Genomic DNA, 27,901 nt, shown 5'->3' with positions numbered 1-27,901 from the left:
GACAATGAGGGCCCTGCCGGCGGCCGCTGCAGCAGCCGACGACGAGCCGGCCGGGAGTAGCGCCGACAGCCGGCGGCAGCGGCGACAACGAGGGCAGCGATGGCCCATAGATAGGACCCTTAGCATAGGATCAGTAGTAGTAGATGGGGCCATGTATCCCCTAGTACTTCCTTTTGAGAGCAATCAGCTCTTTATGTAAGAAATCTTGTTTATCAATGAAGAATTTCCCCAATTTGATTTTGCCGATTTCCTTTAAGCTAATTTAGCCGATTTCCCCTCATACTGACTTTGCCGATTGTCCACTTAGCCAATGCTCCATGAGCCGATGACAACGCATCGGTCCCTCATAATCCGTCCTTCATCTCTTCGACTAAGGAGTGATTGTAAACTTGGTCAATGCTCAACGAGCTGATATCAACGCATCGGTCCCTCACGATCTATCCTTCATCTCTTCGACTCTTCGACTGATGACTTTGAGCTCTGGTGGATAATGTGGAAGACCAATGCCTTCAAGAGAGTCCTAGGATCGCTACCGAAACGACTTGACACTGAAGCCGATACTTCTGCAGAACAGATGTCACTTGCTCGCAAATCTCCTCAGTGATACTTTATAACCCTGCTCTGTTCCTTTGTAGCAACCAGATGGCCCAGAGCCAACTCCCTACCGGTGATGATGGATCCCTCTTTAAATTCCTCCTACCAGCTCCAGTGATCCTCTCATGCAAGAACTCACCACCTTTGAAGAAGGTTATGATGGAGGGCCAGCCGATGAAACCCCAATCGGCTTTTAAAAACAGAGTATCTACCAGGTCAGTTGCCCCCCGAGCCTCAGTCAAGGAGAGAACGGCGGTGAGGACACACAGTTCAGTCGGAGAGCCTCAAACTCAGGCAATCTTGAGACAGCCAAACTCCATCAAAAAGGGCAGGGCAGCTCCATCCTCTCCTCGGCTCAACTTGGCCAAACCGACAACAGAAACACCAGAGCCGATCGCCTCTTCCACCGTTGAAAGCCGATATTGCAGACGAAACACCAACGGCTTAATGAGCAAAAGGTTGCCCTGTACGCCAAACCGACGCTTCTGACAGCACTGCTGAACTGGCGACCTTGCGCAAAGGGTTGGAGATCTTCGAAGAAAAGGTTCGGGCAACTAAACCAGCTCATTGTTCACTTCCTCAAAGAAGCAGGAGGCCTCGAATCTCGTGTAATTTGTACTAGAGTCGATGTCTGTGCATCGGCTGTACCTCGTGAGATTTTTTTTTACTGGCCGATTTTTCTATCGGCCCCCAATACTTTTTACTGCACATGTATCGCACATGTTCATCTGATTAGGTGCCCCCCCGAGCCGATTCTGCCAGGTAACTGCGGATATCGGCTGCAGAGTTAGCCAAGGCACTCGTATTTGAACGTCGGCTCCGTTAGGACCAATGTTGATTTCTTCCAGCTCATCAGCCGACGTAAAACCGTTGTCCATTAGATCGACGTTGAACATAGGCGGAACGTATGGTGAAGATAATTTTGGCCGATTGCTGGAATTGGCCTCCATGTTGATTGAATCGCTCAACGAAGGTTTTGCGATGTTCCTCCATAGATCTTTGGGGCCGATCACAAGGATCAGCCTCGCCACGTTTATCCATAGATTCGTTCTTGCTAAACGGTTAGGCCGGTGGATAAGACCAGCCTAACCCCGTCCTTCGTGACGTCGATGCGTTCGCAGTCGTTCAAATTGATGCCTGAGAGTGGCTCTTGGCCTGTTGTCTCCCAAACATTCATGCCAGCCGTTGAAATCTCGGCTGAATCATCTGCGTGGACGACCTCTACTTCATCTCCATCCCACTGTATCAAGCATTGGTGCATCGTGGATGGAATGCAACGATTGGCGTGGATCCAATCTCTCCCTAGCGAGGACAGCATAGGTGCTCTTGCTATCGACAATAAAGAACATCGTAGGGATGGTTTTTCTTCCTACGGTCAGATCCACGTTCAGAACACCTTGTGCGTCAGATGCTTGGCCGTTGAAATCGCTCAATGTAACGTTGGTCTTGATCGGATCCGAGCTAGAGCGTCCCAACCGACGAAGCATGGAGTATGGCATAATGTTGACTGCCGCTCCGGTGTCCACCAACATCTTGTTGACAGGCTGCCCATTGATATAGCCTCGCAAGTACAAGGCCTTCAGGTGTCTGTAGCTTCTTTCTCGTGGCTTCTCAAAGATAACCGGCCTTGGGCCGCAGATCAAGTTGCGCCACGGGTGCTTCGTCTAATCTCGGAGCACTAAACTCCGTCGGAAGGATGAACACCATGTTTGTGCCAGCCGATGTTTCATCATCGGCTTTCTTTTGTCTGGTACGCCACTCTTTCCTTTGTGGCCGACCTTCCTCGTCCAGGGTTCGCTGAATTTTCGCGGCCAGATCAGGTCGCGCCTTCCTTAACGTGTGCAGGTATAACCTTTCGGCTTCCTCCAAACCACGTAGTCGCTGAACCCTACGCTTTTGGGAACGGCTGAGTCCATCAGGGCACCACCTTGGCCGGTGGTACTTATCTTCTTCTTCTTCATCATCGTCTTCCAATTCCTCGAGATCTTCCACCCGAGAGGACTCAGCGTGCTTGTTCCGAGGCGGGAGAGGCCCTAGACGCTTGAACACGGATACGTTAGCGACATCCTTCTTCTTCTGTCTACATTCTGGGCAGTTGCCGATTGTAGGCAATCGGCTCATTCCTGAATCCCAGCAGTGTCTGAAGAAAGGACAGTCCCAGTGCCTATCCACGTCGTCTTGCTCCCTCGACTTTTCCTTGGCGTGGCGCTCATATCTCTCCTCGTCGCGATCATGCGATGATGTCTCCTGGCGTCCCTAGCCAGACGATCTCTTTCGTCATCGTTGTTGTATCGTCGGCGTTGGTCGTATTGACTCACATATTTGTTGAGGAGGTGATCAGAGAGAGGTCGCTGATATCTCACATTCCTCACTTCTCCCTCCGTGATGTAGCGCTTGCCATCGTGCCGGAGCCGATCGCGTGGAACGGCTTCCTCTTTGTCGTTGTCATGAGAGCAGCTGCCCTCGTCATCTGTTCTTACCAGGGTGGTGCCCGGATCCTACCATGTTGATGTTGAACGATAAACTTGGTGGCACCTCCCAGGGTAAGTGTACTCCACCATGTTAACGGCGGGGAAGGGGTGTGTGTCGACTTTCATGGCGTACTGGCTGAAAATTAGACGCCCTTGTTCTATCGCCATTTGGACCTGCTGACGCCACACCCTGCAGTCGTTGGTGGCATGGGTGAACGTGTTATGCCACTTGCAGTATGGCTTTCGTTCAGCTCTCGAGCCGTGGGGATCTTGTGGCCTTCGGGTACCTTTAGGCTGCTTCTCCTTAAGTAAGAGGTCGAAAATTTGCTCGGCCTTGGTGACATCAAAGTCAAACCCTCTTGGAGGACCTTGTGGCTTAACCCACTTACGGGACACGGGGCTTGCCCCCGAGTCCATTCAGCCACTTGCTACCTCTTGATCTCCCGCAGAGCCTTCGTCTTCATCCGCCTCGACCAGGACCACTGCGCGTTTGAATTTATCCTGGTATACATCTGGGTGGCGCTGTTCATATGCTGACAGCTTCTGCACCATGTGCGCCAGTGAAGGGTAGTACGCTGGGAGGCCACGTCCTTGATCGGTGATGCGAGACCCACCACCGCCAACTCGGTCGCTTCTTTTTCGGTCACACGAGCCGAATAGCATCGGTTCCTAACGGTCCTGAAGCGATGGACGTATTCGACACCGTTTCTCCGCGCTTACGTCGTACTTGTGCTAGATCGGCAATGCCGGCCTCGGAAGCCTCGAGTGATACTGCATGTGGAGCTGCTCTTCCAACTGCTTCCAAGTCCGGATTGAGTCTGGTGGCAGCGATGTGTACCACCCGAAAGCCGATCCTGTGAGGGACTGTGCGAAGAACCTCACACGCAGCTCATCTCATGCTGAGATCGTGCCCAGCTGTGCCAAATATCGGCTCACATGCTCGATTGAGCTGGAACCATCTGATCCACTAAATTTGGAGAATTCGGGGAGCCGATATTTGGGTGGAAGTGGGATCAACTCGTACTCGTTGGGGTACGGCTTGGAATAGCCGATTGCCCTCCTTTTCGGCACCATGCCGAACTGGTCTCTCAAGATTGTACTAATCTGATCCGCGGTCTTGGGCTGCGGGAGTCGAACTCGAAGATTTGCCGGAGTGGCATACTTAGCCAGCCATGCTTGCTTCTCAAGCTACGAGCCAAGCTGCAGGAGTTGGGCTCCGGAGGTTTATCGGGGTGGCATACTTAGCTAGCCACGTACGCTTCTCAAGATCTATTCCCGAAGCTCCTCCTGCTGTTCCGGAAGTCCCTGCTTGTTGCGGTCCGGTTCGTGAGTGCCCGATTCTTGCGATCGGCACGTATGTGCACGTGTATCCGTGAGGGATCTCCTTAGGCGCCTCATGCAAGAACTGGTAGTCACTAGGGTCACCACCGATCTTGTAGACGACGTATGCCGGTGAATTCGGCACTTGTGGGTGCTGCCAACGCGAACGGCAGCGGTGGACGGGACTGGAGTGGCATCTCTCCTTGGTGAGTCCCTAGAGCTGGTCCTGACGGAGAGTACTGATGCCTCATGATTTCCTAGATCACGCGAAGAGCGACACGCTCCAAAGTGTTCACCGAGGCTCTCGGGAATGGCGGTGTAGCGAATGAGCTACCATGAAGTTAATCTCCCGACGCGGAGACCTGGTGCGTTCTTCGACGGGGCGGACAGGTCCACTCCATCGAGCGCGCCTTCAGGTGAGAACCCCTTCCACCTGATGCCGTGTGAGCGGGTTCTCTGGAAAGAGCCGATGAGGTCGGCTTCGAGGATTGCTTTGACCTCGTCATACTTCTTCTTGAGCTCCTCAGAGACATCCTCGTACGTGACTGGAGTGCCTTCCGCCATCTCAGATGTAGATGGCGATGTGGTTGATGTCGAAGACTGTCCCACCGGGCGTGCCAGAATGTGTTGCGGTCAGAAACCCACCGGCGAGCAGCGACGGGCAACACAGTAGAGCCGGGAGGCTCCCAGGGCTGCGGCTGGCCCTGGTCCCTCCGAGCGACGGCCCGCAAAGACTCCGGCACGCACGTCCGATGCTGGTGCAAGGGCGTGCCACCTGACCTATACCTGGTTAAGAAGGTGTTGGATTTGCCTCGCTTAGTTTCCTGCATGGCATACACGTAAACATTAAATACGAGCCTCGATCGGCTCTCAGGTTGTCCTGTGAATCGGCTCAAAGAGCCGATCCACCCATGATCCGTACGAGGTGTACGAATATATGGTGGTCCTGCTTGATCAAAATAAAGCTAAAACGACCTACTACGATTTAGGGTTTTCACCACATAATCGGAACATCCTACTCGTGATTGAGCCTGGCGGCCACGCACGGTGATCGTAAACCGACCCTAGACAAGGCCTAAAAACCAACATGAAGTTGATCCCCGGAACATCCTGTCTAGGGCTAGCAAACTACACCCTACGCGCCACTGGATCCTTCAACCCGTTTGTAAGGCCTAACTATGCGGATATTAAACTAATCCTTGAAGAACAAGGAGCAATCATAACGGATCAGATCTACTAAATAATGATCAAGCGGGGTGCCGCCCTTACACCCAAGATAGGTGTAAGGGCGGCTAGACATCTAAGGGTTGCACGGACGAAAGCATATGATACGATGAAACAATGCTAACCCTAACACATCTATGATAACTACGTTGCTCGCCATCAACAAGGCTTCAGCACGAGCAACGCATGAACGACGAATAAACGTGTCTTGCCTAGATCGCAAGATGCGATCTAGGCAGCATGATGCTTACCCGGAAGAAACCCTCGAGACAAGGGAGTTGGCGATGCGCCTAGATTGGTTTGTGGTGAACGTGATTGTTGTTTATTTCATAAACCCTAGATACATATTTATAGTTCGTAGACTTTCTAACGTGGGAATAATCCCAACCGTGCACGAGCCAAACTCTATCTAACCGACACGTATCCTACTATGTTACAGATACACGGGCAAACTAGCCCAAACTTTGTATACAAGGCCGATTCATGTATTTCTTTCATGTATATTCTTCAAGCCCATCTCAATCGCGGCCCACCTCTGATCCGGTCAAATTCTGGTGATAACAACTTCATTTGAGCATTTTTACTACTCTGTACTAATTCTACTACTATTTCCAGAGAACCATCTTTGACCATACAATTCGTACTAATTATACAACTATTACAAGAAAAATAGAACTTTTCAAAATTCTTCGACCATACAATTGCATGCAGAATTCAACGGATAGCACTGCATCCCAGCAGAACAGCGAAGATGGGAATGAAACAAGGAATCAGGACTACACGGAATATATACCAACTTAACAAAAACTGTAACTGACGTGCAATAAAATCCACCGCCGGCCTTTAGTTTCTTCTCACGTTCATGATGGGTGTACACAATTACTACCACATTACCACCCTATACCGATTCATACGATTCTCCTCGTCTCCTCGTACCATCGGTCCATCCCGAGGACGCCACCGAGAGCAGCGGGTGGAGTGGCTAGCCTCGAGGCATGTCGGAGCTGCCGGAAGCTCAATATCATGGTCGTCAAGAAGAGTTATGTGCCTCTCTGGTTCCTCCGTCATGTCTTATTGATTCCTTTCAGTCCTAATTGAACTGAAAAGTTCCCCCAAGTGATTGATGATGTTTGGGGTATCAGGCCGGTCAAGGATAGGACTGACAAGAAGATCATGCGCTACCAATACATACGATCTTTCCAGGCATTGAAATTCGTGTGTTTTAAATTTTCCCATACACTTTTGATATGTCAATTTGTTTTACAATTTCATTATTATTTTCTCGAAGACGGGTGCAGCAACGCGCGCCTTCATGGTCTAGTGAATTATTAAGACATGAAATCCAACCACTGATGTAAGTTTAAAGGTCCCCATAATTGGGTCCCCGTTTAATTAATCATGATTAATACTACATGCATATTTAGAAATTAGGACAAGGTTTCTATCGGCTCCCGTTGTCTCTCTTCCTATCATCTAAGGCCATAGGTACGAGCAAACAAATGAATTATTAAGACATGAAGTCCAACCACTGATGTAAGTTTAAAGGTCCTCATAATTGGACCCCCCGTTTGATTAATCATGATTAATATTACATGCATATTTAGAAATTAGGACAAGGTTTCTGTCAGCTCCCGTTGTCTCTCTTCCTATCATCATGCAACGGTGACAACCTTATGCATCCCCCAACATGTGTCTGCACTCATATATCAGTACAAAATATCATCATAGAAGATACAAAATACTTATATGCAACCATCACAAAGTATCTCACAATTGCCAAGAACAAGTCACTACTCAAACAAAGACATAGAGGTAGAATACATCACGGGAAACGATAGATTGCCTCACACATCATGTTTGCCAAGAGATTACAAGGGGTAGATGAAGATGGTGTTGTTGTAGATGATGATGAAGATGGTGTTGATGCCTTCACCGGAGGGGGGAGGAGTCCACCTAAGGTGATTTCGGCAGCGTTTCCCCCCTCCGATCTCCGTCGATGGCGGTCTGCTGACTCTTTGTTTATGTGTTTTTGATCTACGTCGTCGTATTCTTGACGAAACCCTTGGGGTCGTATATATAGTAGTTTTTAGGTCAAAAGAAGTCGGTTCGCAAAAAAATGAGGCAAAACGGATGCTCGACGGTGGAAAGACACCAGGTGGCGCGCCCAGAGGGGGAGGGCGTGCCACCTGTCCTATTTCCTAGCTCCTTGATCTCATGGTGGCCCACTTCAGCTCATTTTGTTCGGGACAAATTAATAGTACCGTATTAAAATATAAACACTAATCTACATTAGTACGACAACACACAAAAATATAATAATTTGATATGGGAACCAGTTCTAAATATTATAGTAGTAGAGAAAGTAAAGGTCAATATAAAATTTGTAAACTTCATTGGGGGAACTTAAAACATGGTAAATATATGATGCTTTTGAGAAACTTATAGCATGGTATACATATGATGCTTTTCCTTGCAGCTCAAAGTGCTTTGCCATGTTGAAGAATCCTATTGGGCCCTAGTAAAACTAAAAAACCTTCAAAAGAAATGTGCCTCCCTGAATAGAGTTAGCAATTGACATGGTAAACACAATTGCAATTATTTACATATGGTTACTCCTAAGTATAAGCAAAAATTATCGTAGATTAGACAAAAAAACATATTTCCAGTTTTCATACCTCTGAAGTTGTCAGATAGTAGCTCGGTACTAGAAGGTAGGAGGTGTAATATTGACCGCCCTTGAAATGCTAGTTTCTTGTCCTGCAGTAAGTTCGGAGAAAAGACTTCTAGTGGTTGATAACAACAAGTGGGAAGTTTTGCAATTGGGGGGGGGGGGGGGGAATTTAGCCAGGACATATACGTTGGTAAACTTTTGAATATTTAAGATCTCCTTGCACTGATATAAAATTTCCCTCAACAGCTTGACACTGGTGTTAGAAAAAAGATAAATCATGTGTTACAAATTATTATCCTTGTTTGCTTCCAAGGCATCCCTGGCTTGGCAGATTAGACAAGTGAAATAATGCAAGTCCAAACTCCCGGGTATCTGCATGAAAAAATAATCAATACCTAGTGACCATGCAACAAGGGGAGGACGCCAAATTTACAATTTACACCGAAACAACACCTCGTGCTTAGAGGTTTTACAGTAGTGCGATGGTGGAAACACAGTTTTATTTCAGGTTTTACATTTTTTGTGCCAACAATTCATGAAGTAATACATAGCGCCTGAATATAATGCGGGAAAACATAGAGCCGGACCATATTTCCATGGCATCTTGGAAGTTACAAGTCTAAAACCAAAACAGAATACAAATGGAACTCACGATGCTCAGGCGTGGTCTATCGACGGGGCTTCAGTATCAGAGTTTTTCTTTTCTTCTTTGGACGTTGGATGAGAAAAGTCATGGGGCTTGAGCATCAGAGTACTACTCCATCAATACCAACAATCAGAGTTCAAACCAAAAACATGGTACTGTACTAGTGTTTCCTATGTGTCTTCAATTCGAAGCAGAATAGCTGCCGGACCCGAACTGAACCCGCCTACATGATCTATGGCATCGCACGCATATATAAACAGCCCCACCGCGCGCCCCAGACCAAAGCCAACCAACTTCCCTAACCACGGACGTTTCTCTCAGCAGTCAGCACGATAAATCTCCAGCAGCCACCATGCCATCCAACAATTGCGCAGTACTATGCGCCACGACCTCCTTCTTCGCCGTCTTCATCGCCGGCTTGATACTCATCGTGGTGGCCACGATGCCCAGCAAGGAATACAGCGTCGCCATCGACTCCGTCTCCGGTCTCGACCTACCTGCCGCCCCGCAGCTGGATCCGCAGTTCAACCTCACCCTCCGACTCACGGCGACCAACCCCTTACACGGCGAGTGCATGGGCGCCGACACGTACCTAGAGGTGTCCTACCGCTGCACCCGGCTGGCCACCACGACCACCACCGCGTCGCACCGGCTCTGCGTGGGGCCAAAGAAGTCAACGGAGGCGCGCTTCGTCGCCAAGGGCACCGGCGTTCGCCTCCCGGGCCCCCTCATGGACAGCCTCACCGCGGACATGCGGAGCGGGACGGCGGCATTCGGCGTCAGGCTCCTGCAGTCCGGCGGCGGCTTCTGGGTGGCGTCGTGCGGGGCTAGGCGGGTCGGGGACGGCGGCTCTTGGTGCAATTGGTGGGATATGTGCGCGCCACCCCAGGACAGGAGAGCCAGTGATGCCGTGATATTTTATACTCCCAGCAGCATACCACCAGAAGACTAATCCTCAAGTCAAGCATGCATATATGCACACGACCAAGACCAACATCCACCCTGCTCAAGATTTGGCCCACTACATACATGATCTATTGTCTTTTTAGCCTTATGCATAGTAATTTAGTTAGTTGTAATACTTAATTTTGTACCAGATCATATCAACTGCTGTGATCTTCTTCCACACACGCGCGAGTAGTAATAATTTTTGTTTCAGATCATATTTAAACATTTAGTGATGGTTTTGTTTCAGATCCCGCGTCTTTAGTTAGTAATAGTTTTGTTTCATATAATCTTCGATGTGTTCTAAAATGTAGCGCGTATAAGAACTTTTAAAAGTTAAACGATGTAAAGTTTAACTAATAAGTATGTACGTAAAAAGAATACCAAATCAATACTACTAGATTCCTCGTGATATATGCTTTCATATCCTATACATTTGGTATGGTAGATGTAGACATTTTTATAAAAAACTTTAGTCAAAGTTAACATCGTTTGACTTTTTGAAAATCTTATATGCACTACATTGTGGCAACGGGCAAGTACTTAACTATGTGGTTACTATTTTTAATAACTAACAAACAATATATATTATTTGGTTCTGTTAATTATTAGCTACAAGAAGTAAAACACTAGTGTTTTCTCTCCGGTGAGGAACCGCATATGACAAAGTTTAAACAAGATGAACTAACTTTGTTTTAAGAGCTAAGCCAAACTATCCATCACACTCAATAGACACCTGGAATTATAAGCTGCCATGAGCCATCAATCACTGCGAAATAGCAACAAATTAACGGCGAAACACACCTCCAAACGAGGCCAACAGATTGTGCCGGCCATATTGATCAAAGTTAGCGTAGTTTGACTTTCATGAAAATGCGCACTATATCATGGTAATGAGGGAGCATTCTGTAGATATCATATGAAAATAATTTCATAACGTATGCAATGATATTGATTTTTTTATTTTTCATGTAATTATTTTCTGTAGAAACTTACGTCTCACGGATCACACAGGGTGTACTTAAAGATCAATCAGCGGGACCAAAAAAATATCCTCATGCATCATGTAATCTTCTAGAAAGCCTCAAGCCACCTGGTTATAGATATTCCGAGCAACCATCTCCAGACGGGTGCATCAGAGAGCCATATGTGTCCGCTACGCCTCCGATAGAAGGAAGGATCATCTTGGATCCAATGTGTAACCATACAAATAACTTGTACAAAATGAGCACCAATTCTCTTGTTAAAGACTATCGTTCCGACGGTTTCATGTAACGAATGTTCATCAGAAAATGAAAAGGCATGTTGTAAATATTTTTTTATTACACACACTAAAACATACAACATGCCTTAACATTTTTAAAAGTTCTTCACCTCAACTTTGTTACTACTACTTGAAAGGTTTTTCCTTCAACAGACACTCAGGATGAAAGGTTTTCTCCTGAATGGCGCGCTCTAATAAATGATTTTGTGTTTGGAGGTAGTGTGGCTATTCGGGTTAATGATGACACCGGCCATTATTTCCAAACACGAAAAGGGTTACGCCAAGAGGATCCGCTATCACCCATGTTATTCAACATTGTGGCGGATATGCCGGCGATACTCATAGAACGAGCCAAGTCTGATGGTCAGATTGAAGGTGTGATTCCACATCTGGTTGATGGTGATTTATATATCCTTCAATATGCCGACGATACAATTCTATTTATGGATCATGATCTCGGTAAAGCTCAAAACCTGAAATTAATTTTGGTGGCGTTTGAGCAGTTGTCGGGACTGAAAATCAATTTCCATAAAAGTGAATTATTCTGCTTCGGTGATGCCCAAGATGATACAACCCTCTATACGGAGTTGTTTGGTTGTGGGCAAGGCCAATTTCCTATTCGCTATTTGGGTATTCCGATTTATTATCGGAGACTTACAATTGCTGAATGGAAAATAGTGGAAGAAAGACTACAGAAACGCCTTAGCAGTTGGAAAGGTAAATTGCTGTCCCTGGGAGGAAGACTGATACTCATTAATTCGGTACTAACAAATATGGTACTGTATATGTTATCATTCTTCCTATTACCAAAAGGAATTCTGCATAAACTCGATTATTATCGATCCAGATTCTTTTGGCAAGGGGACATCGAGAAAAGGAAGTATCGACTGGTTAAATGGAGTATAGTTTGTAGTCCCAAAGATCAAGGCGGGCTTGGAGTTCATGACCTAGAGGTCAAGAATTCGGCGCTGCTGGGTAAATGGCTTTTTAAGCTCCTTACCGAGGATGGGATTTGGCAAACTATTCTTTGGAGAAAATATATCGGCTCCAAGACGTTATCCCAAGTGGTTTGGAAACCCGGGGATTCACACTTCTGGGCTAGTCTAATGGCGACGAAAAATATCTTTTTTCGCTATGGAACTTTCTCTATTAAGAATGGAGCACAGATACGTTTCTGGGAAGATGCTTGGTTACACAATGCACCCCTATGTGAACAGTATCCTGCGTTGTATAGTATCGTTCATCGCAAAGGAGATACCATTGCTACTGTAATGGCTACCTCTCCTCCGAATGTGACGTTCAGACGAGTTTTGCTAGGACAGAGGCTATTGGCGTGGAACACCTTAATTCAAAGGCTGGGGATATTAATTTATCGTCTGAACCGGATGAATTTAGGTGGAATTTACACGTAAATGGCTCTTTCTCGGACAAATCTTTATACAATGCTATACTTCATTCTGATATACCAGTGGATAATAATAAGAAAATTTGGAAGATGAAGATACCATTAAAAATAAAAATATTCGGATGGTATCTTCGTCGAGGTGTCATCATCACCAAAGACAATCTTGTTAAGCGGAATTGGCGGGGAAGTAAGCGATGCGTTTTTTGTCACCATGATGAAACAATCAAACATCTCTTCTTCCAATGCCAGTTCGCGAGGTCTATTTGGTCTGTCATCCAAGTAGCGTCTACCTTGTACCCTTCGACTAGTGTGGCCAATGTCTTTGGCAATTGGCTTCATGGTATAGATTCAAGGTTTTAGTTGCTTCTTAGGGTGGGGGCGCTGGCAGTTATCTGGGCGTTTTGGCTAAGTAGAAATGACAAGATTTTTAATGATAAAAATTGCTCTTTGTTGCAGGTCATCTACAGATGTACATGTATTCTCCGTTCGTGGTTACCTCTTCAGCGCATGGAGAACCGAGACCTATTTACTGAGGTCTGTACACGGTTGGAGGCTACGGCGAGGGATACTTTTTCCCTACATGGGTGGCAGCATAGTCTACGGATTGAAGCCCCACCCACACCTTAGGCGTTATATGCTTCATCGTTCCGATATGTATTTCGCCTAGATTCCTTCTTTAAGCTAGACTTTTTATGGACCAAATAAGACTCATAAACGGCTGTGTGCACCCTGATTGTGCAGAGGCTGGATGTAATTGCTTCTCTTAAGTAATAAAGCATCCTTTATCAAAAAAAAAAAAACTACTACTTCACATAGTATATATACTCCTAGCAATGCTCGTTCATGAAACATTGTTTCTACCTTTTCCATGTCATACACAGGAACTACATACAAAGATGAAAGGGCACGTTGTAAAGATATTTTGTTACGCACGCTAAAAGATACTGCAAAGGACGAAGCAAAGAAGAAGAAATGCATCTTTCTTTCATTCAGAAATTCATGGAAGACAAGAAATAATCTTTGAAGAAACGCGTTGGTAGGAGTAAAATGTCATGTCACGCAGCAAAAAAGTTGAGGTGAAGAATTGCTAAAAATAAACAGACGCTGTTGCCAGAAATTCATGGAAGACAAGAAATAATCTTTGAAGAAACGCGTTGCTAGGAGTAAAATGTCATGTCACGCAGCAAAAAAGTTGAGTGAAGAATTGCAAAAAGTAAACAGACGCCGTTGCCGGGGATCGAACCCGGGTCACCCGCGTGACAGGCGGGAATACTTACCACTATACTACAACGACTTGATGTGCTGTTCATGCCAATTGTACATATTAGGAGTCTGATAATTTAGCCGTTATGGTGGCTAAAAAAACCCGGTCACCGCAGCCTAAATCAATCTCATCTAAACCTAGTTTTCTCAGAGTGGCACTCCATTTAGTTGCACCTAAGTAATTGGAATGCAAGGTGTTCTAGCTAAGGAAAAAGCTGCATGTAGTATCGTTTTTACATGCTATTTATGGTGAGTGGATGTTCTAATTTCCTTATTTAGTTGCATTGCATGAATGTATCAATTGTTATTTTGGTTCGACATGGCACCAAAAGCAAACTATACTTAGAGTTGAGAAAATATAGCAGTAGACCATACTTGGAAAATGCTTCCTAACCACCAAGCTCGATCTTCCCCATTTCCTCATTCTCTGGCCATCACTTGCTTCTGTCAACGTGTGCCTTCGGTTTGCGTAACAAACAAACCGAGAGGCATGCATACAGAAAGAGGTCAAAGAAGAATCAACCGAGGCTGAATCTCTTATGATCGAGAAGAAGGCCGGTGCGCGCAACAAGAATTAATGGAGTCGGTGTGTGATCTCCAGGAAGGCATGTCGACGGAGCGCGCGTACGAGGCGGAGCCCGTGCCGTCCTTGTCGGAGACTATCACGGTGCGGTCGCTGGCGGTGAGCTTGGTCCTGGCGGTGACGCTGACGGTGGTGGCCATGAAGATCAGCCTCAACTCGGGGTTCCTCCCGTCGCTGAGCATCCCGGCGTGTCTGCTGGGATTCTACCTGTCGCGCGCGCTGATCCGCATGCTGGACTACCTGGAGGTGTCGCACCTGCCCTTCACTCGGCAGGAGAACACGGTGATCCAGACGTGCGTGGTGGCCTGCACCAACATCGCGTTCTCGGGCGGGTTCGGGACCTTCCTCCTGGCGATGGGCGGGAGCTCGGCGGGAGTCAGCATGAAGCACGACAACAACATCGAGGAGCCGGGCATCATCCGCATGGTGGGGTTCCTGTTCCTGGTGAGCTTCGCCGGCATATTCATCATCATGCCCTTCAGGAAGGTGATGGTCATCCGGCACCAGCTGACGTTCCCCAGCGGCACGGCCACAGCGCACCTCATCAACAGCTTCAACACACCGCAGGGCGCCACCCAGGCCAAGATCCAGGTGGAGATGCTCTTCAGGTCCCTCGGAGGGTCCTTGGTCTGGTCCATCTTCCAGTGGTTCTTCTCCGCCGGGAGGAGTTGCGGCTTCAGGGTGTTCCCCACGTTCGGGATGCAAGCCTACAGGCATGGCTTCTTCTTCGACTTCTCCATGACCAATGTGGGGGTTGGCATGATCTGCCCCTACATGATCACCATCTCCATGCTCGTCGGGTCGCTTGTCTCCTGGGGGATCCTCTGGCCTTACATCGAGACCAAGGAGGGCGACTGGTACCCTCGCAACATTGGCCAGGGCAGCCTCAGTGGCATCAAGGGATACAAGGTGTTCGTCGGCGTGTCGATGATCCTCGCCGACGGCCTGTTCAACTTCCTCACCATCATGTTCCGGACATCGCGCACCATGGCTAAACGCCGCAGCCAACCGCCGGTGCTGGCGTCGCAGGGAAACACGCAGCCGTTCCAGTGCCTGAACGCCGGAAGCAACGGCGGGGCCATGGACATGGAGCAGCAGACCACGACCGCCAAGAGCTTCGACGAGCGCCGCCGGGCGCAGGTGTTCCTCAGGGACCAGATACCCAACATGGTCACCATCGGCGTCTACGTCCTCCTCGCCACCGTCTCCACTTTAGTCATCCCACTGCTGTACCGGCAACTGAAATACTACCACGTTGCGCTCGTCTACATCGCGGCGCCCCTCTTCACCTTCTGCAACGCCTACGGCTACGGCATCACGGACATGAACCTGTCGAGCACCTACGCCAAGATCGCCATGATGGTGTTCGGCTCGTGGGTCGGGATCAAGGACGGCGGCGTGGTGGCTGGGCTCGTCGCGTGCGGGATCATGATGTGCACGCTCACCAACGGCGGAGATGTCATGCAGGACCTCAAGACCGGGTACCTCACGCTCACCTCGCCGCGCGCCGTGCTCATCAGCGAGCTGGTTGGCACCACCCTCGGCTGCATCATCAACCCCATCGTCTTCTGGATATTCTACAAGGTGTACAAGACGGGAGGCGCCGGCGGCGGCGACATCCCCGACGTGCCATACGCCAGGGTGTACCGCGGCATGGCTATGCTGAGCGTTGGCCAGGAAGGGCTCCCGAAGCACAGCATGCTCCTCGCCAAGGTCTTCTTCCTGCTCGCGCTGGCCTTGTGCCTGGTCCGGGAGGTGGCCAGCCGACAGAGCTGGCCCATGCGGCGGTATATCCCGAGCACCGTCGCCATGGCCATCGCCTTCTTCGTGCCGCCAGACATGCCGATCGGGATGTGCATTGGGAGCGTGGTGCTGTACATGTGGGAGCGCATGGACCCTCGCGGGGAGCGGATGCTGTCGCCGGCGGTGGCGTCTGGGCTCATCTGCGGTGATGGGCTCGGCTCGCTCGTGTCGTCGTTGCTCACGCTGACCAAGGCGACGGGGCCGATCTGCATCAAGTTCTTGTCCCGAGGTGACAATGAGAAGTTGGATGCCTTCTTGGCGACATTGCCCGCGAAAACATAGCTTCACACGCCAACATGTGCTAGCTTCGCGTAGGGGAAGACATTAACCATGCACGGACGGACTAACTAGTTCAGACATAGATTGATCGTAGATGTCGTTTTCAGTCGTGAGGGAAACTAGATTAAATCCCGCCCGTTGCTGCGTGCGGGACGTACAGATGTCATTTTCGATGAATTTAAACGGTGAGCATGCAATGTATAATAGTTAGAAACCTGGATGAAATGTATATAAGTACATACGCATGTACATGTTAGCGAAGGAAGCATGAGAAGGGGTCAAACACGATCTGCAGTTCAAATGTACTTCTATATGCCTTTATCATCTCAAGATAATCAACTTACACACCGAATGGAAATCATGCCATCTAATATGGTTGAATATAGAACACTATGCAAAGTAAAGCATATCGACACATCATGACATTGACAAAATAAATAGTTTTTCTTGCAGGATATGTAACACGCATGTTGTTATTGTAGAGAGAGATGCAATGCTCGATGTATTGATCGGATGCATATGGCGGTACATATATAGGCCACGTCCTCGACTATACAAGGAAGGAGGCGGGTCCAATAGTAAATACAAGGATATGTATCGCTATATAATAACTATAGAGGATACACATCCAGATATACAAGATATGTATCTCAACACACCCCCCCCGCAGTCGAAGCGTCGCCTGGTCGAACGCATAGACTGGACCGGAACTCCTCAAAAGATGTTGTAGGGAGACCCTTAGTCATGATATCCGCAAATTGTTGGGAGGTAGGCACATGAAGTACTCGAATGTGTCCAAGGGCCACCTGTTCCCGAACAAAATGGATGTACAGCTCAATATGCTTGGTGCGGCGATGGTGAACCGGGTTGGCGGAGAGGTAGACGGCGAAGACATTGTCGCAGTAGACCACGGTGGCTTTGGCGACGGGACATGAGAGCTCAACGAGTTTCCGCAGCCAGGAGACCTCAGCAACCGCGTTAGCAACAGCCCGGTACTCCGCTTCGGCGCTGGAGCGAGATACCGTGGGCTGTCGCTTAGACGACCAGGAGATGAGCGAAGGGCCGAAGTAGACGCAGTAGCCAGACGTGGAGCGACGCGTGTCAGGGCAGCCTGCCCAATCGGCGTCCGAGTAGGCGACGATGTCCGTGGCGGCGGAGGCGTGAAGAGAGAGACCGAAGTCCATGGTACCACGAATGTAGCGGAGGATCCGCTTGACCGCATCCCAATGAGGATCCCGCGGAGCGTGCATGTGAAGGCGCACTTGCTGAATAGCATACTGAAGCTCGGGGCGAGTCAGGGTGAGGTACTGCAGGGCACCGGCGATGGAGCGATAAGAAGACGCGTCCGTGGCCAAGGAACCATCTGTGGCGGAGAGCTTGAACTTCGTGTCGACAGGCGTGGCCGCGGGTTTGCAATTAAGCATACCGGCGCGGTCCAGGAGCTCATGGGCGTACTTGCGCTGATGAAGGAAGAAGCCGTCGGTGCGACGTACAACCTCGATGCCGAGGAAGTAGTGCAGAGGCCCCAAGTCCTTGAGGGCAAACTCAGCGCGAAGACGGTCGGTGAGCTGGCGCAGTAGGTCCGTGAAGCTGGCCGTTAAGATGATGTTGTCGACGTAGAGCAGCAGGTACGCGGTGGTGGCGCCATTGTTGTACACGAACAGCGATGCATCGGAGCGGGTGGAGCGGAAGCCGAGTTGGTGAAGAAACGCTGCGTTGCGCTGGTACCAAGCATGTGGGGCCTGCTTGAGCCCGTATAACGAGCGCGAGAGCAGGCACACATGGTCGGGGTGGGCGCTGTCGACGAACCCAGTGGGCTGCTGGCAGAAGACCTGCTCCTCGAGATGGCCGTGAAGAAAGGCGTTGGAGACGTCCATCTGATGCACGGGCCATGCGCGGGAGACCGCGAGCTGAAGAACGTTGCGGATCGTCCCGGGCTTGACAACCGGGGCGAAGGTGTCGGTGAAGTCGACGCCGGCGCGCCACCCACCGCGAACCACCCACCGCGCCTTGTGGCGGTCGAGGGTACCGTCCGGATGGAACTTGTGCTTGAAGACCCACTTCCCGGTGATGATGTTGGCGTGAGGGGGGCGGGGAACAAGCGTCCATGTCTGGTTCCGCTGCAGGGCGTCGAACTCGTCATGCATGGCCGCAAACCACTGCGGGTCGCGGAGAGCAGCCCGGGCAGAGGCGGGCAGGGGCGACGGTAGGACTGGTGAAGGCGCGGAAGTCGACGCGGTGCAGACGTACTCGTCCGAGGGGTACCGCGTACTCGGGACGCGAATCCCCGCACGGGCGCGCGTGAGGGGGCCCGTCGCCGGTGGTGGAGGGGGCGGAGGCGGGGCCGGAGGCGAGGCATCGCCTGAGCTGGGGCTCGAGGGTGACGCGGTCGAGGACGCAGCGGTACCCGAGGGTGACACGGCGGTGCCCGAGGCAGTGCTCGAGGGCGACGCGGGCGGTGTCGGGGGCGAGGCGGTGGCGCCCGAGGCGGGGCTCGAGGGCGCCGCGTGTGAGCCCGAGGCAGTGCTCGAGGGCGTCACGGGGGCGTCGCAGCTGTAGTAGAGGGAGCGCGCGGGGGCGCTGCCGAGCCAGGGACCTCCACCAAGGTAGGGCCGCGACGCCGCGGACTGTCAGTCGCGGGAGGAGAAGTCCGCACCTGTTCCTGTGCAAAGGGAAAACAGTGCTCATCAAAGTAAACGTGCCGGGACGTGATGACGCGGTGAGAGACGGGATCATAGCAACGGTAGCCTTTGGTGTTAGCCGGGTAACCAAGAAATACACACGGAATGGAGCGAGGGCGAGTTTATGAGGGGTGGTAGCAGCGGTACTAGGGAAACAGCGACAACCGAAAATACGGAGACCGTCGTATGAGGGGGGTGAGCCAAACAGGAGGTTATGTGGTGTGTAATTCCAGCGAGGGCGACACGGGCGTAGGTTGACTAGGAGGGTGGCGGTGGAGAGGGCGTCCGGCCAGAACTGGGGGGCATGTGAGCATGGAACGGGAGGGTACGGACACAGTCATTAAGGGTGCGTAGGACGTGCTCGGCGCGGCCGTTCTGCTGGGAGGTGTATCGGCAAGTTAGGCGGAATATGGTGCCGTGGGTGGAGAGAAGGGTGCGGATGGTGGTGTTGTCGAAATCCTTGCCGTTGTCAGTTTGAGGGCGAGGATGGGGCGGCCGAACTGCGTAGACACATAAGAATAAAATGCGGTGAGTGTCGAGGCGACGTCAGATTTCTTACGAAGAGGAAAAGTCCAGACAAAGTGAGAAAAATCATCGAGAATAATGAGATAAGAAATAAAACCAGAATGACTCGGTATAGGGGACGTCCATACATCGCTATGAAGTAATTGAAAGGGAAGAGATGCAACTGTGGATGAAGTACTAATAGGAAGCCGAACATGTTTGCCTAGTCGGCAGGCATCATGATACGCGTGAAGCACACGTCCGTTGGGAACCCCAAGAGGAAGGTATGATGCGTACAGCAGCAAGTTTTCCCTCAGTAAGACACCAAGGTTATCTAACCAGTAGGAGTCAAGGAACACGTGAAGGTTGTTGGTGGCGGAGTGTAGTGCGGCGCAACACCAGGGATTCCGGCGCCAACGTGGAACCTGCACAACACAATCAAAGTACTTTGCCCCAACGTAACAGTGAGGTTGTCAATCTCACCGGCTTGCTGTAAACAAAGGATTAAATGTATAGTGTGGAAGATGATGTTTGTTTGCGAAAAACAGTAAAGAACAGAGTTTGCAGTAGATTGTATTTCAGATGTAAAAGAATGGACCGGGGTCCACAGTTCACTAGTGGTGTCTCTCCCATAAGATAAATAGCATGTTGGGTGAACAAATTACAGTTGGGCAATTGACAAATAGAGAGGGCATAACAATGCACATACATATCACGATGACTAATATGAGATTTAATCAGGGCATTACGACAAAGTACATAGACCGCTATCCAGCATGCATCTATGCCTAAAAATTCCACCTTCAGGTTATCATCTGAACCCCTTCCAGTACTAAGTTGCAAACAACAAACAATTGCATTAAGTATGGTGCGTAATGTAATCAACACAAATATCCTTAGACAAAGCATTGATGTTTTATCCCTAGTGGCAACAACACATCCACAACCTTAGAACTTTCTGTCACTGTCCCAGATTCAATGGAGGCATGAACCCACTATCGAGCATAAATACTCCCTCTTGGAGTTACAAGTATCAACTTTGCCAGAGCCTCTACTAGCAACGGAGAGCATGCAAGAACATAAACAACATATATATGATAGATTGATAATCAACTTGACATAGTATTCCATATTCATCGGATCCCAACAAACACAACATGTAGCATTACAAATAGACAATCTTGATCATGATAGGCAACTCATAAGATCTAACATGATAGCACAATGAGGAGAAGACAACCATCTAGCTACTGCTATGGACCCATAGTCCAGGGGTGAACTACTCACACATCAATCCAGAGGCGATCATGGTGATGAAGAGTCCTCCGGGAGATGATTCCCCTCTCCGGCAGGGCGCCGGAGGCGATCTCCTGAATCCCCCGAGATGGGATTGGCGGCGGCGGCGTCTCTGGAAGGTTTTCCGTATCGTGGCTCTCGGTACTGGGGATTTCGCGACGAAGGCTTTAAGTAGGCCGAAGGGTAAGGTTGGAGGGCTGGCAAGGGGCCCACACCATAGGGCGGCGCGGGCCCCCCTCTGGCCGCGCGGCCCTATGGTGGCGGCGCCTCGTCGCCCCACTTCGTAATCCCTTCGGTCTTCTGGAAGCTTCGTGGAAAAATAAGACCCTGGGCATTGATTTCGTCCAATTCCGAGAATATTTCCTTTGTAGGATTTCGAAACCAAAAACGACGTAGAACAAAGAATCGGCTCTTCGGCATCTCGTCAATAGGTTAGTGCCGGAAAATGCATAATAATGACATAAAGTGTGTATAAAACATGTGAGTATCATCATAAAAGTAGCATGGAACATAAGAAATTATAGATACGTTTGAGACGTATCAAGCATCCCTAAGCTTAGTTCCTACTCGCCCTCGAGTAGGTAAACGATAACAAGGATAATTTCGAAGTGACATGCTATCATAATCTTGATCAATACTATTGTAAAGCATATGAGATGAATGCAGCGATTCGAAGCAATGGTAAAGACAATGAGTAAACAACTGAATCATATAGCAAAGACTTTTCATGAGTAGTACTTTCAAGACAAGCATCAATAAGGCTTGCATAAGAGTCAACTCATAAAGCAATAAATTCTTAGTAGAAAGCTTTGAAGCAACACAAAGTAAGATATAAGTTTCAGCAGTTGCTTTCAACTTCAACATGTTTATCTCATGGATAATTGTCAACACAAAGTAATATAACAAGTGCAATAGGTAAACATGTAAGAATCAATGCACACAGTTGATACAAGTGTTTGCTTCTAAGATAGAAAGAAGTAGGTAAATGATACGTCTCCGACGTATCGATAATTTCTTATGTTCCATGCCACATTATTGATGATATCAACATGTTTTATACACATTATATGTCGTATTTATGCATTTTCCGGCACTAACCTATTAACGAGATGCCGAAGAGCCGATTCTTGTTTTCTAGCTGTTTTTGGTTTCGAAATCCTAGTAAGGAAATATTCTCGGAATTGGACGAAATCAACGCCCGGGGTCCTATTTTTGCACGAAGCTTCCGAAGACCGAGGGGAAAGGAAGTGGGGCCACGAGGCGCCGCCACAACAGGCGGCGCGGCCCGGGTCTTGGCCGCGCGGTCCTGGTGTGTGGGGCCCTCGTGTGGCCCCCGCGTTGCCCTTCCGCCTACTTAAAGCCTTCGTCGCGAAACCCCCGGTACCGAGAGCCACGATACGGAAAACCTTACCGAGACGCCGCCGCCGCCAATCCCATCTCGGGGGATTCGGAGATCGCCTCCGGCACCCTGCCGAGAGGGGAATCATCTCCCGGAGGACTCTTCACCGCCATGGTCGCCTCCGGAGTGATGAGTGAGTAGTTCACCCCTGGACTATGGGTCCATAGCGAGTAGCTAGATGGTTGTCTTCTCCTCATGTGCTTCATTGTCGGATCTTGTGAGCTGCCTAACATGATCAAGATCATCTATCTGTAATTCTATATGTTGTGTTTGTCGGGATCCGATGGATAGAGAATACTATGTTATGTTGATTATCAATCTATTACCTATGTGTTGTTTATGATCTTGCATGCTCTGCGTTATTAGTAGAGGCTCTGGCCAAGTTTTTGCTCTTAACTCCAAGAGGGAGTATTTATGCTCGATAGTGGGTTCATGCCTCCATTAAATATGGGACAGTGACACAAAGTTCTAAGGTTGTGGATGTGCTGTTGCCACTAGGGATAAAACATTGATGCTATGTCCGAGGATGTAGTTATTGATTACATTACGCACCATACTTAATGCAATTGTCTGTTGTTTACAACTTAATACCTGGAAGGGGTTCGGATGATAACCTCGAAGGTGGACTTTTTAGGCATAGATGCATGCTTCGGATAGCGGTCTATGTACTTTGTCGTAATGCCCAATTAAATCTCACAATACTCATTATATCATGTATGTGCATTGTCATGCCCTCTCCATTTGTCAATTGCCCGACTGTAATTTGTTCACCCAACATGCTATTTATCTTATGGGAGAGACACATCTAGTGAACTGTGGACCCCGGTCCATTCTTTACATCTGAAATACAACCTACTGCAATACCTGTTCTCTACTGTTTTCTGCAAACAATCATCATCCACACTATACATCTAATCCTTTGTTACAGCAAGCCGGTGAGATTGACAACCTCACTGTTTCGTTGGGGCAAAGTACTTTGGTTGTGTTGTGCAGGTTCCACGTTGGCGCCGGAATCCCCGGTGTTGCGCCGCACTACATCTCGCCGCCATCAACCTTCAACGTGCTTCTTGGCTCCTCCTGGTTCGATAAACCTTGGTTTCTTTCTGAGGGAAAACTTGCCGCCGTACGCATCACACCTTCCTCTTGGGGTTCCCAACGGACGCGTGCTGTACGCGTATCAGTAAACTGACTCAACAATAAAGTAGAAGAAAGGCCCTTCGCAGAGGGAAGCATGGATTACTATTTTTGTGCTAGAGCTTTTCATTTTGAAAACATAGAAACAATTTTGTCAACGGTAGTAATAAATCATATGTGTTATGTATAAGACATCCTATAAGTTGCAAGCCTCATGCATATATTACCAATAGTGCTCGCACCTTGTCCTAATTAGCTTGGGTTTACATGGATTATCATTGCATAACATATGTTTCAACCAAGTGTCACAAAGGGGTACCTCTATGCCGTCTGTACAAAGGTATAAGGAGAAAGATCGCATTTGATTTCTCGTTTTTGATTGTTCTCAACTTAGACATCCATATCGGGACAACATAGACAACAGATAATGGACTCCTCTTTAATGCATAAGCATTCAAAAACAGATAATATTGTCATAAGAGATTGAGGATTAATTGTCCAAACTGAAACTTCCACCATGATTCATGGCTTTAGTTAGCGGCCCAATGTTCTTATCTAACAATATGCATACTCAAACCATTTGATCATGATAAATCACCCTTACTTCAGACAAGACGAACATGCATAGCAACTCACATGGTATTCAACAAAGGTGTAATAGTTGATGGCGTCCCCAGAAACATGGTTACCGCTCAACAAGCAACTTATAAGAAATAAGATACATAGCTACATATTCTTCACCACAATAGTTTTTAAGGCTATTTTCCCATGAGCTATATATTGCAAAGGCAAAGAATAGAATTTTAAAGTTAGCACTCAAGTAATTTACTTTGGAATGGCAGAGAAATACCATGTAGTAGGTAGGTATGGTGGACACAAATGGCATAGTTTTTGGCTCAAGGATTTGGATGCACGAGAAGTAATCCCTCTCAATACAAGGCTTAGGCTAGCAAGGTTTTTGAAGCAAACTCAAGTATAAAACGGTACAGCAAAACTTACATAAGAACATATTGCAAGCATTATAAGACTCTACATCGTCTTCCTTGTTGTTCAAACACCTTAACTAGAAAATATCTAGACTCTAGAGAAACCAATCATGCAAACCAAATTTTAACAAGCTCTATGTAGTTCTTCATTAATGGGTGCAAAGTACATGATGCAAGAGCTTAAACATGATCTATATGAGCACAACAATTGCCAAGTATCAAATTATTCAAGACATTATACCAATTTCCACATGAAGCATTTTCTGTTTCCAACCATATAACAATGAACGAAGCAGTTTCAACCTTCGCCATGAACATTAAAAGTAAAGCTAAGAACACATGAGTTCATATGCAACAGCGGAGCGTGTGTCTCTCCCAAACAAAGAATGCTAGGATCCGATTTTATTCAAACAAAAACAAAAACAAACAGACGCTCCAAGTAAAGTACATAAGATGTGATGGAATAAAAATATAGTTTCACTAGAGGTGACCTGATAAGTTGTCGATGAAGAAGGGATGCCTTGGGCATTGATACGTCTCCGACATATCGATAATTTCTTATGTTCCATGCCACATTATTGATGATATCTACATGTTTTATGCATACTTTATGTCATATTTATGCATTTTCCGGCACTAACCTATTAACGAGATGCCGAAGAGCCGGTTCTTGTTTCTGCTGTTTTTGGTTTCGAAATCCTAGTAAAGAAATATTCTCGGAATTGGACGAAATCAACGCCCAGGGGCCTATTTTTCCACGAAGCTTCCAGAAGTCCGAAGGGGAAAGGAAGTGGGGCCACGAGGCACCGACACCATAGGGCGGCGCGGCCTGGCCCTTGGTCGCGCCGGCCTGTTGTGTGGGGCCCTTGTGTGGCCCCCCGCGTTGCCCTTCCGCCTACTTAAAGCCTTCGTCGCGAAACCCCCAGTACCGAGAGCCACGATACGGAAAACCTTACTGAGACGCCGCCGCCAATCCCATCTCGGGGATTCCGGAGATCACCTCCGGCACCCTGCCGGAGAGGGGAATCATCTCCCGGAGGACTCTTCACCGCCATGGTCGCCTCCGGAGTGATGAGTGAGTAGTTCACCCCTGGACTATGGGTCCATAGCAGTAGCTAGATGGTTGTCTTCTCCTCATGTGCTTCATTGTCGGATCTTGTGAGCTGCCTAACATGATCAAGATCATCTATCTCGTAATTCTATATGTTGTGTTTGTCGGGATCCGATGGATAGAGAATACTATGTTATGTTGATTATCAATCTATTACCTATGTGTTGTTTATGATCTTGCATGCTCTCCGTTATTAGTAGAGGCTCGGCCAAGTTTTTGCTCTTAACTCCAAGAGGGAGTATTTATGCTCGATAGTGGGTTCATGCCTCCATTAAATCTGGGACAAGTGACGGAAAGTTCTAAGGTTGTGGATGTGCCTGTTGCCACTAGGAATAAAACATTGATGTTATGTCCGAGGATGTAGTTATTGATTACATTACGCACCATACTTAATGCAATTGTCTCGTTGTTTTGCAACTTAATACCGGAAGGGGTTCGGATGATAACCTGAAGGTGGACTTTTTAGGCATAGATGCATGCTCGGATAGCGGTCTATGTACTTTGTCGTAATGCCCAATTAAATCTCACTATATTCATCATGTCATGTATGTGCATTGTTATGCCCTCTCTATTTGTCAATTGCCCGACCGTAATTTGTTCACCCAACATGCTATCTTATGGGAGAGACACCTCTAGTGAACTGTGGACCCCGGTCCATTCTTTTATACTCGAAATACAAATCTGCTGCAATACTTGTTTTATCGTTCTCTCGCAAACAATCATCATCCACACTATACATCTAATCCTTTGTTACAAAGCAAGCCGGTGAGATTGACAACCTCGCTCGTTTCGTTGGGGCAAAGTACTTTGGTTGTGTTGTGCAGGTTCCACGTTGGCGCCGGAATCTCCGGTGTTGCGCCGCACTACATCCCGCCGCCATCAACCTTCAACGTGCTTCTTGGCTCCTCCTGGTTCGATAAACCTTGGTTTCTTTCTGAGGGAAAACTTGCTGCTGTGCGCATCATACCTTCCTCTTGGGGTTCCCAGCGAACGTGTGAGTTACACGCCATCAAGCATATTTTCTGGCGCCGTTGCCGGGGAGATTAAGACACGCTGCAAGGGGAGTCTCCACAATCCAATCTCTTTACTTTGTTTTGTCTTGCTTTATTTTATTTACTACTTTGTTTGCTGCATTATATCAAAACACAAAAAAATTAGTTGCTAGCTTTACTTTATTTACTGTCTTGCATTCTATATCAAAAACACAAAAAAATTAGTTACTTGCATTTTACTTTTGTTACCATGTCTAGTTCCGCACTTGTTACTTCTTCACCCGAGGAATTAGTCTTCACTTTTAAACAAGGGGATGAGGAGAGTTTTAAAGATGCTTGGTCCAGAATTTTTACTTCTTACTCGTAAAACCGAACCTCAAATGACTCTAAGTTTGCTCCTTAGTAATTTTTATTTTGGTCTTATGATTCGCTATAGATATGCCTTGGATGCTCTAGTGGGAGGAGATTTCCTACATTGCAATGGGGATCAAGCTTTTAATGCCATAAAGAAGTTGGTTGCATCACATGATTCAGCTAATAACTTTGATTCAGCCCTTATTAGCATTTATAATAGATTAAACACTCTTGAGACAAGTGCATCTCGCTTGAATGAAAATTATGGATATATTCGTAACCGTCTTGATCAAGTTTTAGTGAACTCTGAACCTTCATTATGGGATCCTACTATTAAAATTGTTATAGGTGACCAAACTCTTCATGCTAATTGTGATATTATGACTCGAATTTTGCCTAATGCCTAAGAGTATTCATAAATCTTTGAAACTTTGGGAATTCGCCGAAGGGGAGAAGGAATAACTCTTATTGATAACTCTGTTATAATTCCTAAAGGAATAGCTGCGGGTGTGCATACAACCATTCTTGGGAGAACAATATCCATTGATTATCTTGTTATTGAATGTGCAGGAACAGGACAAATCACACTCGGAAGATCCTCGTCGAAACTATTGGGAGCAGTCATAGATATGGGAGAAGGTACCCGAAAATTCACCTCTACACCCGGGGGTAGACATATATTCCCTAAACCAAAGAGTAAGAAAAAGAACAAGAAAGGTAAGGGTAAAGCCCAAGGTAATGCCGATGCTCCATCTCTCGATAACACTTGATACACACTTTCTGCGCCTAGCTGAAAGGCGTTAAAGAAAAGCGCTTATGGGAGACAACCCATGTTTTTACTACAGTATTTTTGTTTTATATTTGAGTCTTGGAAGTTGTTTACTACTGTAGCAACCTCTCCTTATCTTAGTTTTGTGTTTTGTTGTGCCAAGTAAAGTCTTTGATAGTAAAGTGAATACTAGATTTGGATTACTGC

At 47.8% G+C, this 27,901-nt stretch overlaps 1 protein-coding gene and 1 non-coding gene across 2 annotated transcripts; one reads left to right on the top strand and one right to left on the bottom strand.

The window, feature by feature from the left end:
- Positions 1–13,762: 13,762 nt before the first annotated feature.
- TRNAD-GUC lies at positions 13,763–13,834 on the bottom strand. The gene has a single exon. It is a non-coding gene; the product is annotated as a tRNA-Asp (tRNA).
- A 546-nt stretch (positions 13,835–14,380) lies between these two features.
- LOC124689397 (probable metal-nicotianamine transporter YSL7) lies at positions 14,381–16,471 on the top strand. The gene has a single exon (XM_047222939.1). The coding sequence runs from the start codon at positions 14,381–14,383 to the stop codon at positions 16,469–16,471; it is 2,091 nt and encodes a 696-aa protein (XP_047078895.1).
- Positions 16,472–27,901: the final 11,430 nt, after the last annotated feature.

This window comes from Lolium rigidum, chromosome 2, assembly GCF_022539505.1.
Source record: "Lolium rigidum isolate FL_2022 chromosome 2, APGP_CSIRO_Lrig_0.1, whole genome shotgun sequence".
Taxonomy (NCBI): Eukaryota; Viridiplantae; Streptophyta; class Magnoliopsida; order Poales; family Poaceae; genus Lolium; species Lolium rigidum.
This window is presented reverse-complemented; position numbering and strand designations above follow the sequence as displayed.